At 48.9% G+C, this 16,926-nt stretch overlaps 1 protein-coding gene across 9 annotated transcripts in view; it reads left to right on the top strand.

The window, feature by feature from the left end:
- The window catches only part of LOC140468242 (calponin-1-like), a 112,179-nt gene that overhangs the window by 71,555 nt on the left and 23,698 nt on the right, over positions 1-16,926 (top strand). For 8 of the 9 annotated variants that reach the window (XM_072564522.1, XM_072564523.1, XM_072564524.1 and 5 more), the window contains 2 exons: positions 8,653-8,774; positions 9,682-9,748. In XM_072564522.1, the coding sequence (XP_072420623.1) occupies positions 8,653-8,774; positions 9,682-9,748 (189 nt within the window). Of the gene's footprint in view, positions 1-5,262; positions 5,405-8,652; positions 8,775-9,681; positions 9,749-16,926 lie in introns of those variants that run through there. The other variant, XM_072564525.1, reaches the window with a different exon arrangement.

Here is a 16,926-nt window from a genome sequence, read left to right as displayed (position 1 = left end):
AAACTCTCCAGCAGTTGGAGTCATACCTGACACATAGGAAGTTGGTCATGATTGTTGGAGGTCAGTCATCTCAGCTCTTGGAACATCTCTGCAGGAATTCCTCAAGGTAGTATCCTCGGCCCAACCATCTTAAGCTGCTTCATAAGGTCAGAAGTGGGGACGTTCGCTGATAATTGCACAATTTTCAGCACCATTCATGACTCCTCAGATACTGAAGCAGTCTGTGTTCAAATACAACAATATCTGTACAATATCCAAGCATGGGCTGACAAGTGGCAAGTAACATTCGTGCCACACAAATGCCAGGCTATGACCATCACCAAAATGACTGTCACTGTGCATTAGGCATGGTGGCTCAATGGTTAGCATTGCTGCCCAGGGACCTGGGTTTGATTCCAGCCTCGAGCAACTGTCTGTGTGGAGTTTGCATATTTTACATGGGTTTCCTCCAGGTGCTCCTGTTTCCTGCCACAATCCAAAGATGTGCCGATTAGGTGAATTAGCCATGCTAAACTGCTGAATTTCAGGGATATGTAGGTCAGATGCATTAGTCAGAGGTAAAGATAGAGTAATGGGGAATGGGCTTGGGTGGGATACTCTTCAGAGGGTCGGTGTGGACTAGTTGGGGGCTATGGGCCTGTTTCCACACTGTAGGGATTCTATACTTCTACATAGGAGACAATCTAACCACCCCACCTCTTGGCATTCAACAGTGTTACCATCACTGAATGCCCCACTATGAACATCCTGTGGGTAATCACTGACCAGAAACTCAACTCACCACATAAACACCACTCTACAAGAGCAGGACAGAAGCTAGGAATACTGCGGTGAATAACTCACCTCCTGACTTAAAGCTTGTCGATCATCTACAAGACACAAGTCAGTTGTGTGATGGAATACTCCCCACTTGCCTGGATGAGTGCAGCCCCAAAAACACTCAAGAAGCTTGACACCATTGTAGACAAAGCAGCTGCTTGATTGGTACCACACCCACTCCAGCTACCACTGACGCTCACTGATTCACTGCAGAAATTCACAAAAGATCCTCACACACCACCTTCCAAATTCATGACCACTTCCATCTAGAAGAACAACGGCAGCAGATATATGAGAACAACACCACCTTCAAGGTCCCCTCCAAGTCACTCACCATCCTGACTTGGAAATAGATCTCCGTTTGTTCACCACTGCTGGGTCAAAATCCTGGAATTCCCTCCCTAATGGCATTGAGGGTCAACCCACAGGAGGTGGACTGCAGCAGTTCAAGAAGGCAGCTCACCACCACCTTCTCAAGGGCAACTAGGAATGGACAATAAATGCTGACCAACCAGAAATATCCACGTCTCACACAATGAATAATTTTTTTAAAAAATCAATTGGAATACTGTGAGCTGTTTTAAGCCCTGTTTCTAAGAAAGGGCCCACTGGCCTTGGAATATGTTCAGAAGGGGTTCACAAGAATGATCCCAGGGATAAAGGGCTTGTCAGAAGGGGAGAGGTTGTGGACTCTGGGTCTGTACTCGATGGAGTTAGAAGAATGAAGCAGATCTCATTGAAACTTACAGAATACTGAGAGGTTTAGATAGAGTGGACATGGAGAAGATATTTCCATTAGCAGGAGAGACTAGGAACCAAAGGGCACAGCCCTCAAAGTGAATGGGTGACTCTATATAACTGATATGAGGAAGAAATTCTTCAGCCAGAGGGTGGTGACTCTGTGGAACTCATTGCCCGAGAAGACTGTGGAGGCCAAGGCCTTGAGTATATTTAAGACAGAGATAGATGGGTTGAGACCCATATCAACCATAAGCGAATAGCAGATCAGACCCAACTGGCCAAATGGCATAATTCTGTTCCTATATCTTATGGTATTATGGTCAGTTGATCAAGTCTATTGTTGTCCAACACAATAGCCACAGACCATTTGTAGCTTACTGAGAATCTAGATGTGACTAGTTGCATTTCTAATTAGAAAGATGTTTAACATAAATAGGTTGATCTCAACAGCAAAGCACATTTGAAAAGCCAGATTTTCAGAGAATGGGATACCAGAGTCTATTTACAGATGAGTTTTCTACGTGGACCCTAACTGAAGAACTAAATAGAGTCATAGAGATGTATGGCATGGAAACAGACTCTTCAGTCCAACCTGTCCATGCTGACCAGATATCCCAACCCAATCTCGTCCCACCTGCCAGCACCCATATCCCTCCAAACCCTTCCTATTTATATACCCATTCAAATGCCTTTTAAATGTTGCAATTGTACCAAAACTCTTGGAATATCTGCTGGAGGAACTTTCAGCACTACTGATAAACCTTACATTCAATGAAGTATGTCATAATGGAAACCTCATAAAACCACAGTCAACAGGAATCGAGGGAAAAGTCTCCCCTAGTTGGATTCATACCTGGTACAAAGGAAGATGATTGTAGTTTTTGGAAGTCAGTCATCTCAGCTCCTGGACATCGCTGCAGGAGTTCCTCAGGGTAGTGTCTAAAGCCTAACCATCTTCAATTACTTCATCAATGACTTGCCCTCCATCATAATTCTTTGAAATTTGCATCACATATAGATAAGAGGTAGTGAGGACTGCAGATGCTGGAGAGTCAGAGTCAATAAAGTGTGGTGCTGGAAAAAGCACAGTAGGTCAGGCAGCATCTGAGGTGCAGGAGAGTCAACATTTCAGTCAGGACCTTCCATCAGTCCTGATGAAGGATCCTGCCCGAAACATCGACTCGCTTGCTCTTCTGATGCTGCCTGACCTACTGTGCTTTTTACAGCACCACACATTTTATACGGATAGGGTAGCTAAGATGGCGTTAACACGCTTTGCTCAGACATTTGAGTATGGGAGTTTCTAGAGTATTGTGTTGAATTCTATTTGCCCTGTTATAGAAGGATACTATTAGCTGGTGAGGGGTCAGATAAGATTTACCGGAATGTTGGCAAGAATGGAAGATTTGAGTTATAAGGAGAGACTGGATAGGCTGGGTTTTTCCCCCTCAAGCTTAGGAGTTTGAGGAGTGACTTTATGGAGGTTTATAAAATCATGAGGGATATAGATAAGGTGAATGGCAGGTATCTTTTCCCTAGAGTGGGGGATTTAAAGACAAGTGAACATATTTTTAAGGTGTGAAGAGAATGATTTAGAAAAGACTTGGGGGCATTCTTTTTTACGCAGAGAGAGTGATTCCATAGAACCATAGAATCCCTACGGTGTGAAAACAGGCCTTTTGGCCCAACAAGTCCACATCAACCCTCTGAAGAGTAACCCACCCAGATCCATTCCTCTACCCTATTACTCTACATTTGCACTTGACTAATGCACTTAACCCACACATCCCTGAACATTATGGGCAATTTAGCAATTCACCTAACCTGCACATCTTTGGATTGTGGGAGGAAACCGGAGCACCTGGAGGAAACCCACGCAGACATGGGGAGAATGTACAAACTCTACACATTCAGTCACCCGAGGCTAGAATCAAACTCGGGTCCCTGGCACTGAGACAGCAGGGCTAACCACTGAGCCATTGTGTGTGGAATAAAGATCTAGATGAAGTGGTGGATGTGGATACAGTTACAACACTTAAAAGACATCTAGATAAGCACACAAGTAGGAAATGTTTGGAGGGATATAGGTCAAGCAGAAGTGGGACTAGTATAGTTTGGGATGATGGTTGGCATGGACTGGTTGGATCAAAGAGTCTGTTTCTATGCTGTATGATTCTGTGACTGTATAAGGTCAGAAATGGGGATGTTAACTGAAGATTGCACATTGTTCAGCATTATTCATTACACAATCCATGTACAAATGCAGCAACAATGCTAGGCAATGACCATCTCTACCACGAGAAAATCTAACCATCACTCTTTCACATTCGATGGCTTTACAATCACTGATTCTCCACTATCAACATTCTGGGGGGTCACTATTGACCAGAAACTGAACTGGATTAGTCACATAAATGCAGTGGCTGCAAGATCATGCCACATGCTAAGAAGCAGGAAATAACTCACCTCCTGACTCCACAAAACCTGTCCACTATGTACAAGGCTCAAGTCAGGAGTGAGATGCAGCTCCAGCAGCACTCAAAAAGCTTGGCACCATTCAGAACCAAGCAAGCCACTTGATTAGCAGCACATCCAGATCCAGTCACTCAACCACTGACACAAAGTGGCAGCAGTGTTTACCATCCACAAGATACACAGCAGATATTTACCAAGGCTCCTTAGACAACACCTTTCAAAACAATGGGCACTACCATCCAGAAAGACAAAGACAGCAGATATATGAGAACAGCACCACTTGCAAGTTCGCCTCCAAGCCACAGCCCATCTTGACTTGGAAATATATTACCATTACTTCTGTGTTGCTGTGTCAAGGTCTTGGAAATCCCTAACAGCATTGTGGATGTCCCTTCACCAAATGGACTGCAGCAGTTCTCTAAGTAAATTCACTACCACCTTCTCAATGACAATTAGGAACTGCAATATTGGCCCAGCCAATGAAACCCACAACCTCTGAATTAATATTAAAAAATATATTTCCTTCATTGGCTGTTTCCTGAAGTGCTGGCTTATACTGATACTCAGAATTATTTCAAGTATTTTTATTCAACTGAGACCTTGAGTGAAGAAGCATCACTGCATATTATTAATTCATTGAGCTTTGTTCTAAGTTATTCTGTCCACTAACCTGTCATAACCTTTCCATTTTTCTATATGCTGCTGATTAAAATAGCTCAGGAATTGCTTAAAATTCAGGCTGACTGCATTCTATCAGAAGATTAAATACTCAAGTAATATTATGTTGAATAATTCAAGATAACTTTGCTGAAAATTGAGCTTTTCTTTCGGTGAAAACCTATGTCAACTTGCCAAGTACTGAAGCTCAGCAAAGACTCACTACTCAACGGTTTGGTCAAATTCTGGAACTGCTCACTGGGACCTGGCCCTTTACGGGGATTGAGTTGGCTGGTCTTCCTCAGGAGCAAAAATCCTCTTAACATCTTAAAAATTTCCGATTTTTCTTTTGTCTAACTCTAAAATTCTGATGTGAAATCAAACCAATCTCTGCTCAGATCCAAAATAAACAGACAACATGGAAAATGTGACGACACTTCGTAAAATTCCAATAGGCAGGCATCACTGAAATTGTAAGCTAGACTTTCCTGATTTGCTGTCTTCTGAACCAATAGGATAAGTTTCTCAGCCCCCAACTAGTTCAAGAGTTTGAAAAGTTTGGGAATTTTATGGGACTCTCAGAACTATCAAGAGAGAGAGAAAGCAGGTGTTGGTGCATGGGGATTGTAAACTTGCAAGAGGCAGCTCAGAAATGTCAGTTCATTTCAACAAGGGACCAGCATATGGTCTTTCAGCAGAGGTGAATCGCAAGGTAGGATTTGCCCTTTTTTTGTGTACAGAAACTCTGAATGTGCGGAATAAGTTATTTTACCCGAATGTTAATGGTTAATGAGCCACAAGTCCACCAAAACATTTCATCAACAGATCTCAGGTGATTTTTAAGGTTGTGTTTAGAAACTTACAGAAAAGCACTGGCAATTTCTACTCTGTTCACTTTTAGCATCGATCGATAGCAATCTCTAGAAACTTTCCTTTCAATATTAGCTAGCTTGTCGATGAGTCAGGTTCCAAAGAGAATTTGGGAAATGAAGTCAGAAATGTGTCAGAGTTCAACAAGATAAAGGTAAACAAGTGTGATTTAAATTCAGTGAAAATGAAACAGATGATATTTAATTCCCTTAAGTATTTGTTCCACAGGACGTGAACGGCAGCCAACAGACAACTGTTAAATGGCTGTGGTCACGTGGCTCCAGTCTGCATCTATTTGAGTTTTTATTAAAGCAATTTCAGAGTTCATAAAACTGAGACAGTTTGAGAACTTCAGTTCATGAGACCCGCTTTCATAAGTATTTCAACTTTAGTTGTAACCAAAATTTCATTGTTTCATTGGAACTAATATTAAAATTATTTAGCTGCAGTCTTACTGGCAGCAGTGGCATTCCCTTTGAGTACAAAAGGCTGAAGAAGGTTAGAGATTACATGAAGAAATGACAAATCTACTAAGCCTATCACCACAGAGTATGGTACACAAACAACTTGTGTAGCAGTTTGTTCAAATGAAAGGTTTGGCAGCAATTTTTTTTCTTAATGTAAATCTTCAGTTTAACTCAGCAATTCAAATCTATTGAATTTCATTGTAAATAATTGGATATTGAGATTTAAACTTTTTTTTTATTCTACGGACGTAAAGCATAAGTTAGATACAATGACTTGTATTGTATAACCTTTTACCATTACAAAATGTCTCAAGAAACAGAATGTGACAAGGAACCATATAAGGACAGGTGACCAGAAGTTCAGTCAAATGTAGCTTTACGAAATATCTTAGAAGGAAGAGAGACAGAGAGAAAGAGAAATTTAGGGAGAGAATTCCAGAGCTTATGGTCCAGACACCTGACCATATGCATGCATACATAAGAGCAAAAGTACTTAGGGATGTGCAAGAAACTCGGACTGGAGGAGCATATAGATCTATGAGAACAGGGATGATGGGTGAATGGACTGTGGCAAGTTAGAATGGGGCTATAATCTGGATGAGCTAATGTTTAGAGTGTTAAAGGGAGGTGGCTAATCTCGATAACATTGGAATTGTCAAGTCTGAATGTAACAAAAATGAGTTTCAACAGAGGATAGACTGAGCCAGATATGGAGTTCGTCAATGTGGGCTGTGTTTCTAGTGGGAAAAGGGCATTGATTGGAAGCTGAACCTTAGAGTCAACTAAGATTCCAATTCCATCAACCATCTGGCTAAGCCTCAGAAAGCTAATGTGGACAGCAATAGAGTAACCATAGTAAACTATATTTCCTTTACCTTCTCAGCCTATCTGCAGCCTTTGGCATGGTTGACTACAGCATCCATCACCCTTGCATGTATAAAATAAAAGAGATAAATAAACTGCAACAGTGGATTTGGTAGACCTAAGGGAAGAGCAGGCTGCAAAAGCACACTACAGTAGGAGATCTAGGCTGATGGCAACAAGTCAAAGGATGAGCTAGAAAGCAAACCATTGACACAGCAGCTCTACAGGAAACAAGTTAATGCAGGGTTTTGTGGATCTGAAAGCAGAGGCTTTGTGAGACTGAGTTCTGAAAATGTCTCTGCTGTTTTTCCCTCTTTTCCAGACCTCTGTCTGCTCCCACTGCTTTCTCAGCATTCTGCCTTGGTCAATTTAATTACTTCATTCTTCAATCCTATCACAGAGCTTCCTTTCTGTTCTCTCCTGATTTCCTTACACTGTATTTGCTTAAAATTTGTTACATGTTGAACATTTTACAGTTCTGAACAATTAAAAATCTAAAATATTGACTTTGTTTCTCTATCTGAAGATGCAGCAGAACTTTCCATTTATACTGTTTGTGTCATCCTCTGTGTCTCCAAAGTGTTTTTTAACCAGTGAGACACACAGGCTGACTCGGTGCAACTCCAACAATTGACTTGCAGGTCAATGAAATGCAATCATTGACCTCTCACTAATGATTAAATCACTGTCTCATGTTGTTTATTTTTACTTATAAGCAATAAAACCTTGTTTTCAGCAATATCATTGCAGTCTTTAATATCTTCTAAAATTCCATTAATAATTAATATAATACAAAACTGCACATAAACATAAAACAAAAATTCTTTAAAATTATACTGGCTTTAATAGAATAAACACATAAAGAGCCTTTAACTTGCAAGAAGGGCTAAAACTAGAGGCTGTCAATGTAATATAGCCACTAAAAAGTCAAATTGTGAATTTAAAAGAAACATGTTCTAGCAGGACAAGCTCACAGGAACAGATGGATCTTGGAGTACTTGTCCAAAAATTCCTGAAGGCGGCAGGACAGGTTAATATGGTAGTTAAGAAGCCATACAAGACATTTGCCTTTATCAGTCATGCCACAGATTATAATGGTCACAGCCTGCAGTTCTGGTCACCATCCTATAGGAAGAATATGATTACACTGGAGGGGATACAGAGGAGATTCACCAGAATGTTACTTAGGATGGAACATTTCAGCTATGAAGACAGGCTGGATAAGCTTGGGTTGTTTTCTTAAGAGCACAGAAAGCTGAGGGGATACCTGATGGAGGTATATAACATTATGAGGGACATGATAGGCTGATTTGAAAGCTGTTGTTCCCCTTAATCAAAGGCTCAATAATTTTAAGATGAAAGACAGGATGTCTAAAGAGGATTTTGAAGAAAAATATTTCCACCCAAAGGTTATTGGGAATCTGGAATGCACTAAGTGGGAGGGTAGTTGAGGTGAGTAACTTACAACCTTTAAAAAGTACTTGGATAAGCATTTGAAACATCACAGCATTCAAGTGCTGGAAAGTGGAACTAGTGTACATTTAATGTAGCTTTGGCAGTACAGACTTGAAGGGCCTCTTCTGTACTCTACGATTGTATCTTTAACCAAACAGAGACAATATGGTACTTGCTCCTAGAGGGAGTAACTGAGAAGATTTGTACAGTTACAATCAAGGGGTATCTAGATACACAAATGAAACAGGAAGAAATAGAGAGCTGTGGCTGAGAGTTTCACATGCATTTACTGTCTGACCTATAGATTGCCCAGAAATATGACCCACAGAAAGATGAGGCAATTCGGAGATGGATTGAAGACGTTACCGGAGCAACTCTTACAGAAAACCTAATGGAAGAACTGAAAAATGGAGTCATACTGTGCCAGTAAGCAGAAGTTTTGAAAATGTCCAAGGCACAATTCTAGAAATAGAAGAATCCAAGTATAGAAGTCACAAGCTCCAAATTGGATCTGGGGCAAGCTGATCCCAGCTTGTTTGCGGGCATAAATTCCTCTAACAATGCCTCTAAATTATATTTTTCACTGCACCCTGTGGTTTCTACCCCCTTTGAAACTATTCCCTGAAATGCTTGCCAGTGCCTTATTATTCTGTAATATTTGCTCATGTCTCTTTACTCTTTATTCTCAGCAATTCTCCCTCTGTGCTACAAGCAGATGCAATCATGCAGCAGCCAGGAAGATATCACACATTGGCAGGAAATGGCCATATGTAACAACATTTTAAGGGGATCATTCCCCCTCAGAATACTCTCCATCCTGGAATTTGCAAGTTCCTTGCTTTTCTCTATTATTACCAACACCTCACCATTCTGTTCTCTGACCATTACCAATCTAGCTTTAGATTCCCCACAGCGTGGAAACGGGCCCTTCGGCGCAATACGTCCACACCGACCTCTGAAGAGTAACCCACCCAGACTCATTTCCTGGCATTTACCCCTCACTAATGCACCTAACACAATGGGCAATTTAGCATGAGCAATTCACCTGGCCTGCACAACTTTTGGATTGTGGGAGGAAACCACAGCACCCGGAGGAAACTCACACAGACACAAGGAGAACTTGCAAATTCCACACAGAGAGTCGCCCGTGGCCGGAATTGAACCCGGGTCCCTGGCGCTGTGAGGCAGCAATGCTAACCACTGAGCCACCATGCTGCCCCACTTTAGTACAGACTAGTCAAACTTTATTGTGTAAAGGGGTCCATAACTTCGTTTTTCCACATTCATATGAAAAGTATGATTGCATTTTATCTTGTATTTCCTTCTATTTAAGGCTGATAAATAAACTTCAACCTGGTTCAGTGAAGAAAATTAGTGACTCACCACAGAACTGGCATCAGGTAATAAGTGAATGAATTAAGTGTGTGCATACATCGATTGGTCTGGGCAACAATGTGAAGATGAAAACTTTTCTTCTATTCTTCTAATGTTTAATTTCGACAAGGCCATTATTTATGGGCCATCTCCAACTGTCCTTACAAATCTGATGAAGAGGACCTTGATGAACTGTTGTAGTCTGTGGGAATATTCCCACTCCTGCTAGGTACAGAACTCCAAGATTCTGACCCACCAAGACTCTGGTAAATGGTGACATTCAGCAATAATCAATCACAGAGACAGGAAGACAGGATTCAAGAGAAGAAGGATGTGAACTGGTAGGGATACAGGGAGGGTGCAAAGGCAACGTGGGGAGGTTGCTGGGGGGGGGGGGAAACGATAGGGAGGCTGAAAAGTGATAAGAACATTTTAAGGGAATCATTCCCCCTCAGAATACTCTCCATCCTGGAATTTGCAAGTTCCTTGATCTCTCTATTATTACCAATACCTCACCATTCTGTTCTCTGACCATTACCATGAAATCATAGAGGTTATGAATTCAATTCCTCACAAATGAATATGAATTGTGAAGGCTCAGTAACTTTCAGAGTAATCATATCAGAGTAGTCACAAGTATAGTTAACATTTGTCAGTTGTTAAAATTACATCAAGATTAAGATCTGATTTGCAGTAAAAAGTATAGTAATGAGTTTTGAGCAGCACGGTGGCACAGTGGTGAGCACTGCTGCCTCACAGCACTAGAGACCTGGGTTCAGTTCCCACTTCAGGCGATTCTCTGTGTGGAGTTTGCATATTCTCTCCGTGTCTCCGTGGGTTTCGTTCGGGTGTTCCAGTTTCCTCCCACAGTCCAAAGATGTGCAGGTTAGGTGAATTGGCCATGCTAAATTGCCCATAGTGTTAGGTGCAGGGGTAAATATTAGGGGAATGGGTCTGGGTGTGTTGCGGATCGGCGTGGAGTTGTTGGGCTTAAGGGCCTGTTTCCACACTGTAAGTAATCCAATCTAACCTAATCTCATAAAACTTTGAAGCTTTATGTTTATGTGATGGATCTGCATTAGTTGTCACTTCATCAGTCTGCATAAGCTGTGCTTAGGGTAAAAGTTTTATGTGTGTAGCTGTGTGTCAGTTAAACTTTTGTTGCTAACTTGTGTGTTAAAGCTTCAAGTTTAATGGAAGGGTAATGATTATGATATTAATTCCAGAGTCAGTGTGTGTGTGGGAGGACAGGCGGGAATCAGTGTGTGTGGGAGGACAGATGCGTGTCAGTGTGCGCGGGAGGACAGGCGGGAGTCAGTGTGTGTGTGCAAGGACAGGTGGGAGACAGTGTGCGCAGGAAGACAGTCGGGAGTCAGTGTGTGTGGGAGGACAGGCGGGGGTCAGTGTGTGTGGGAGACAAGACGGGAGTCAGTGTGTGCGGGTGGACAGACGGGAGTCAGTGTGCGTGGGAGGACAGGCGGGAGTCAGTGTGTGTGGGAGGACAGGTGGGAGTCAGTGTGTGCGGGTGGACAGATGGGAGTCAGTGAGTGTGGGAGTACAGGCGGGAGTCAGTGTGCGTGGGAGGACAGACGGGAGTCAGTGTGTGTGGGAGGACAGGCGGGAGTCAGTGTGTGTGGGAGGACAGGTGGGAGTCAGTGTGTGCGGGTGGACAGATGGGAGTCAGTGTGTGTGGGAGTACAGGTGGGAGTCAGTGTGTGTGGGTGGACAGACGGGAGTCAGTGTGTGTGGGAGTACAGGTGGGAGTCAGTGTGTGTGGGTGGACAGACGGGAGTCAGTGTGTGTGGGAGTACAGGTGGGAGTCAGTGTGTGTGGGTGGACAGACGGGAGTCAGTGTGTGTGGGAGTACAGGTGGGAGTCAGTGTGTGTGGGTGGACAGACGGGAGTCAGTGTGTGTGGGAGGACAGGTGGGAGTCAGTGTGTGCGGGTGGACAGACGGGAGTCAGTGTGTGTGGGAGGACAGGCGGGAGTCAGTGTGTGTGGGAGGACAGGCGGGAGTCAGTGTGTGTGTGCAAGGACATGTGGGAGTCAGTGTGTGCGGGAGGACAGACGGGAGTCAGTGTGTGCGGGAGGACAGACGGGAGTCAGTGTGTGCACTATGACAGGTGGGAGTCAGTGTGTGCGGGAGGACAGACGGGAGTCAGTGTGTGCACTATGACAGGTGGGAGTCAGTGTGCGGGAAGACAGGCAGGAGTCAGTGTGCGTGCGAGGACAGGCGAGAGTCAGTGTGTGCGGGAGGACAGGCAGGTGTCTGTGGCGTGCGAGGACAGGTGGGAGTCAGTGTGTGCGGGAGGACAGGCGGGAGTCAGTGTGTGCACTATGACAGGTGGGAGTCAGTGTGTGCACTATGACAGGTGGGAGTCAGTGTGTGTGGAAGGACAGGCAGGAGTTAGTGTGTGTGTGCACTATGACATGTGGGAGTCAGTGTGTGCGGGAGGACAGACGGGAGTCAGTGTGTGTGGGAGGACAGGCAGCAGTCAGTGTGCGTGCGAGGACAGGCGGGAGTCAATGTGTGCGGGAGGACAGGCAGGTGTCTGTGGCGTGCGAGGACAGGTGGGAGTCAGTGTGTGCGGGAGGACAGGCGGGAGTCAGTGTGTGCACTATGACATGTGGGAGTCAGTGTGTGCGGGAGGACAGACGGGAGTCAGTGTGTGTGGGAGGACAGGCAGCAGTCAGTGTGTGTGCAAGGACAGGCGGGAGTCAATGTGTGCGGGAGGACAGGCGGGTATCAGTGTGTGCGGGAGGACAGGCGGGTGTCAGTGTGTGTGCAAGGACAGGCAGGGGTCAGTGTGTGTGGGAGGACAGGCGGGAGTCAGTTTGTGCGGGAAGACAGGCAGCAGTCAGTGTGCGTGTGAGGACAGGCGGGAGTCAATGTGTGCGGGAGGACAGGCGGGTGTCAGTGTGTGCGGGAGGACAGGTGGGAGTCAGTGTGTGCACGAGGACAGGCAGGAATCAGTATGTGCGGGAGGACAGGCGGGAGTCAGTGTGTGTGGGAGGACAGACGGGAGTCAGTATGTGTGGGAGGACAGGCGGGAGTCAGTGTGTGTGGGAGGACAGACTGGAGTCAGTGTGTGCGGGAGGACAGGCAGGCGTCAGTGTGTGCAGAGGACAGGCGGATGTCAGTGTGTGAGTGAGGACAGGTGGGAGTCAGTGTGTGCAGAGGACAGGCAGGAATCAGTGTGTGCGGGAGGACAGGCGGGAGTCAGTGTGTGTGGGAGGACAGGCGGGAGTCAGTGTGTGCGGGAGGACAGGCGGGAGTCAGTGTGTGCGCGAGGACAGGTGGGAGTCAGTGTGTGAGGGAGGACAGGCGGGAGTCAGTGTGTGCAGAGGACAGGCAGGAATCAGTGTGTGCGGGAGGACAGGCGGGAGTCAGTGTGTGTGGAAGGACAAGCAAGAGTCAGTGTGTGTGGGAGGACAGGCGGGAGTCAGTGTGTGCGGGAGGACAGGCGGGGGTCAGTGTGTGTGCGAGGACAGGTGGGAGTCAGTGTGTGCGGGAGGACAGGCGGGGGTCAGTGTGTGTGGGAGGACAGGCGGGAGTCAGTGTGTGCGGGAGGACAGGCGGGGTCAGTGTGTGCGGGAGGACAGGCAGGAGTCAGTGTGTGCGGGAGGACAGGCGGGAGTCAGTGTGTGTGCGAGGACAGGCGGGAGTCAGTGTGCGTGGGTGGACAGGTGGGAGTCAGTGTGTGTGGGAGGACAGGTGGGAGTCAGTGTGTGTGCGAGGACTGGCGGGAGTCAGTGTGTGTGCAAGGACAGGCTGGAGTCAGTGTGTGTGCGAGGACAGGCGGGAGTCAGTGTGTGCGGGTGGACAGGTGGGAGTCAGTGTGTGCGGGTGGACAGGTGGGAGTCAGTGTGTGCACGAGGACAGGCGGGAGTCAGTGTGTGCGAGGACAGGCGGGAGTCAGTGTGTGCGGGTGGACAGGTGGGAGTCAGTGTGTGCGGGTGGACAGGTGGGAGTCAGTGTGTGCACGAGGACAGGCGGGAGTCAGTGTGTGCGAGGACAGGCGGGAGTCAGTGTGTGCGAGGACAGGCGGGAGTCAGTGTGTGCGGGTGGACAGGTGGGAGTCAGTGTGTGCGGGTGGACAGGTGGGAGTCAGTGTGTGCGGGAGGACAGGCGGGAGTCAGTGTGTGCGCGAGGACAGGTGGGAGTCAGTGTGTGAGGGAGGACAGGCGGGAGTCAGTGTGTGCAGAGGACAGGCAGGAATCAGTGTGTGCGGGAGGACAGGCGGGAGTCAGTGTGTGTGGAAGGACAAGCAAGAGTCAGTGTGTGTGGGAGGACAGGCGGGAGTCAGTGTGTGCGGGAGGACAGGCGGGGGTCAGTGTGTGTGCGAGGACAGGTGGGAGTCAGTGTGTGCGGGAGGACAGGCGGGGGTCAGTGTGTGTGGGAGGACAGGCGGGAGTCAGTGTGTGCGGGAGGACAGGCGGGGGTCAGTGTGTGCGGGAGGACAGGCAGGAGTCAGTGTGTGCGGGAGGACAGGCGGGAGTCAGTGTGTGTGCGAGGACAGGCGGGAGTCAGTGTGCGTGGGTGGACAGGTGGGAGTCAGTGTGTGCCGGAGGACAGGCGGGAGTCAGTGTGTGTGCGAGGACAGGCGGGAGTCAGTGTGTGTGGGAGGACAGGTGGGAGTCAGTGTGTGTGCGAGGACTGGCGGGAGTCAGTGTGTGTGCAAGGACAGGCTGGAGTCAGTGTGTGTGCGAGGACAGGCGGGAGTCAGTGTGTGCGGGTGGACAGGTGGGAGTCAGTGTGTGCGGGTGGACAGGTGGGAGTCAGTGTGTGCACGAGGACAGGCGGGAGTCAGTGTGTGCGAGGACAGGCGGGAGTCAGTGTGTGCGGGTGGACAGGTGGGAGTCAGTGTGTGCGGGTGGACAGGTGGGAGTCAGTGTGTGCACGAGGACAGGCGGGAGTCAGTGTGTGCGAGGACAGGCGGGAGTCAGTGTGTGCGAGGACAGGCGGGAGTCAGTGTGTGCGGGTGGACAGGTGGGAGTCAGTGTGTGCGGGTGGACAGGTGGGAGTCAGTGTGTGCACGAGGACAGGTGGGAGTCAGTGTGTGTGGAAGGACAGGCGGAAGTCAGTGTGTGTGCGAGGACAGGCAGGAGTCAGTGTGCGTGGGATGACAGACAGGAGTCAGTGTGTGTGGGAGGACAGGCAGAGTCAGTGCGTGCAGAGGACAGGCAGAATCAGTGTGTGCAGAGGACAGGCAGGAGTCAGTGTGCGTGGGATGACAGTCGGGAGTCAGTGTGTGCGCGAGGACAGACGGGAGTCAGTGTGTGCGCGAGGACAGGCGGGAGTCAGTGTGTGCAGGAGGACAGGCGGGAGTCAGTGTGTGCGCGAGGACAGGCGGGATTCAGTGTGTGCGGGTGGACAGGCGGGAGTCAGTGTGTGCGGGTGGACAGGTGAGAGTCAGTGTGTGTGGAAGGACAGGCAGGAGACAGTGTGTGTGTGCAAGGACATGTGGGAGTCAGTGTGTGCGGGAGGACAGACGGGAGTCAGTGTGCGTGTGAGGACAGACAGGAGTCAGTGTGTGCAGGAGGACAGGCGGATGTCAGTGTGTGCACTACGACAGGTGGGAGTCAGTGTGTGCGGGTGGACAGACGGGAGTCAGTGTGTGTGGGAGGACAAGCGGGAGTCAGTGTGTGTGGGAGGACAGGCGGGAGTCAGTGTGTGTGGGAGGACAGGCGGGAGTCAGTGTGTGTGGGAGGACAGGCGGGAGTCAGTGTGTGCGGGTGGACAGGCAGGAGTCAGTCTGTGTGTGGGAGGACATGTGGGAGTCAGTGTGTGCGGGAGGACAGGCGGGAGTCAGTGTGTGTGGGAGGACAGACGGGAGTCAGTGTGTGTGCAGGAGGACAGGCAGGAGTCAGTGTGTGCGGGAGGACAGGTGCGTGTCAGTGTGCGCGGGAGGACAGGCAGGAGTCAGTTTGTGTGCAAGGACAGGTGGGAGACAGTGTGTGTGCAAGGGCAGGCGGGAATCAGTGTGTGCGGGAGAACAGGTGCATGTCAGTGTGTGCGTGAGGACAGGTGGGAGTCAGTGTGTGTGCGAGGACAGGCGGGAGTCAGTGTGTGTGGGAGGACAGGTGGGAGTCAGTGTGTGTGCAAGGACAGGCGGGAGTCAGTGTGTGCAGGAGAACAGGCAGGAGTCAGTGTGCGTGCGAGGACAGGCGGATGTCAGTGTGTGAGCGAGGACAGGCGGGAGTCAGTGTGTGCAGAGGACAGGCGAGAGTCAGTGCGTGCGTGAGGACAGGCGGGAGTCAGTGTGTGTGCAGGAGGACAGACGGGAATCAGTGTGTGCAGGAGGACAGACAGGAGTCAGTGTGTGCGTGAGGACAGGCGGGAGTCAGTGTGTGTGGAAGGACAAGCAAGAGTCAGTGTGTGTGGGAGGACAGGCGGGAGTCAGTGTGTGCGGGAGGACAGGCGAGAGTCAGTGTGTGCGCGAGGACAGGCTGGAGTCAGTGTGTGCGCGAGGACAGGCTGGAGTCAGTGTGTGCGCGAGGACAGGCGGGGGTCAGTGTGCGTGGGAGGACAGGCGGGAGTCAGTGTGTGCGGGAGGACAGGCGGGGGTCAGTGTGTGTGGGAGGACAGGCAGGAGTCAGTGTGTGCGGGAGGACAGGCGGGAGTCACTGTGTGTGGGAGAATAGGCGGGGGTCAGTGTGTGTGCGAGGACAGGTGGGAGTCAGTGTGTGCGGGAGGACAGGTGGGGGTCAGTGTGTGCGGGAGGACAGGCGGGGGTCAGTGTGTGCGGGAGGACAGGCGGGGGTCAGTGTGTGCGGGAGGACAGGCGGGGGTCAGTGTGTGTGGGAGGACAGGCGGGGGTCAGTGTGTGTGGGAGGACAGGCGGGGGTCAGTGTGTGTGTGGGAGGACAAGCGGGGGTCAGTGTGTGTGGGTGGACAGACGGGAGACAGTGTGTGTGGGAGGACAGGCGGGAGTCAGTGTGTGCAGGAGGACAGGCGGGGGTCAGTGTGTGTGGGAGGACAGGCAGGAGTCAGTGTGTGCGGGAGGACAGGCGGGAGTCAGTGTGTGTGGGAGGACAGGCGGGAGTCAGTGTGTGTGGGTGGACTGGTGGGAATCAGTGTGTGCAGGAGGACAGGCGGGAGTCAGTGTGCGCGGGTGGACAGGCAGGAGTCAGTGTGTGCGGGAGGACAGGCGGGAGTCAGTGTGTGCGGGAGGACAGGCGAGAGTCAGTGTGTGCAGGAGGA

This window comes from Chiloscyllium punctatum, chromosome 46, assembly GCF_047496795.1.
Source record: "Chiloscyllium punctatum isolate Juve2018m chromosome 46, sChiPun1.3, whole genome shotgun sequence".
Classification (NCBI taxonomy): domain Eukaryota; kingdom Metazoa; phylum Chordata; class Chondrichthyes; order Orectolobiformes; family Hemiscylliidae; genus Chiloscyllium; species Chiloscyllium punctatum.
Note: the sequence above shows the minus strand (reverse complement) of the source record. Positions and strands in the feature narration are given on the sequence as shown.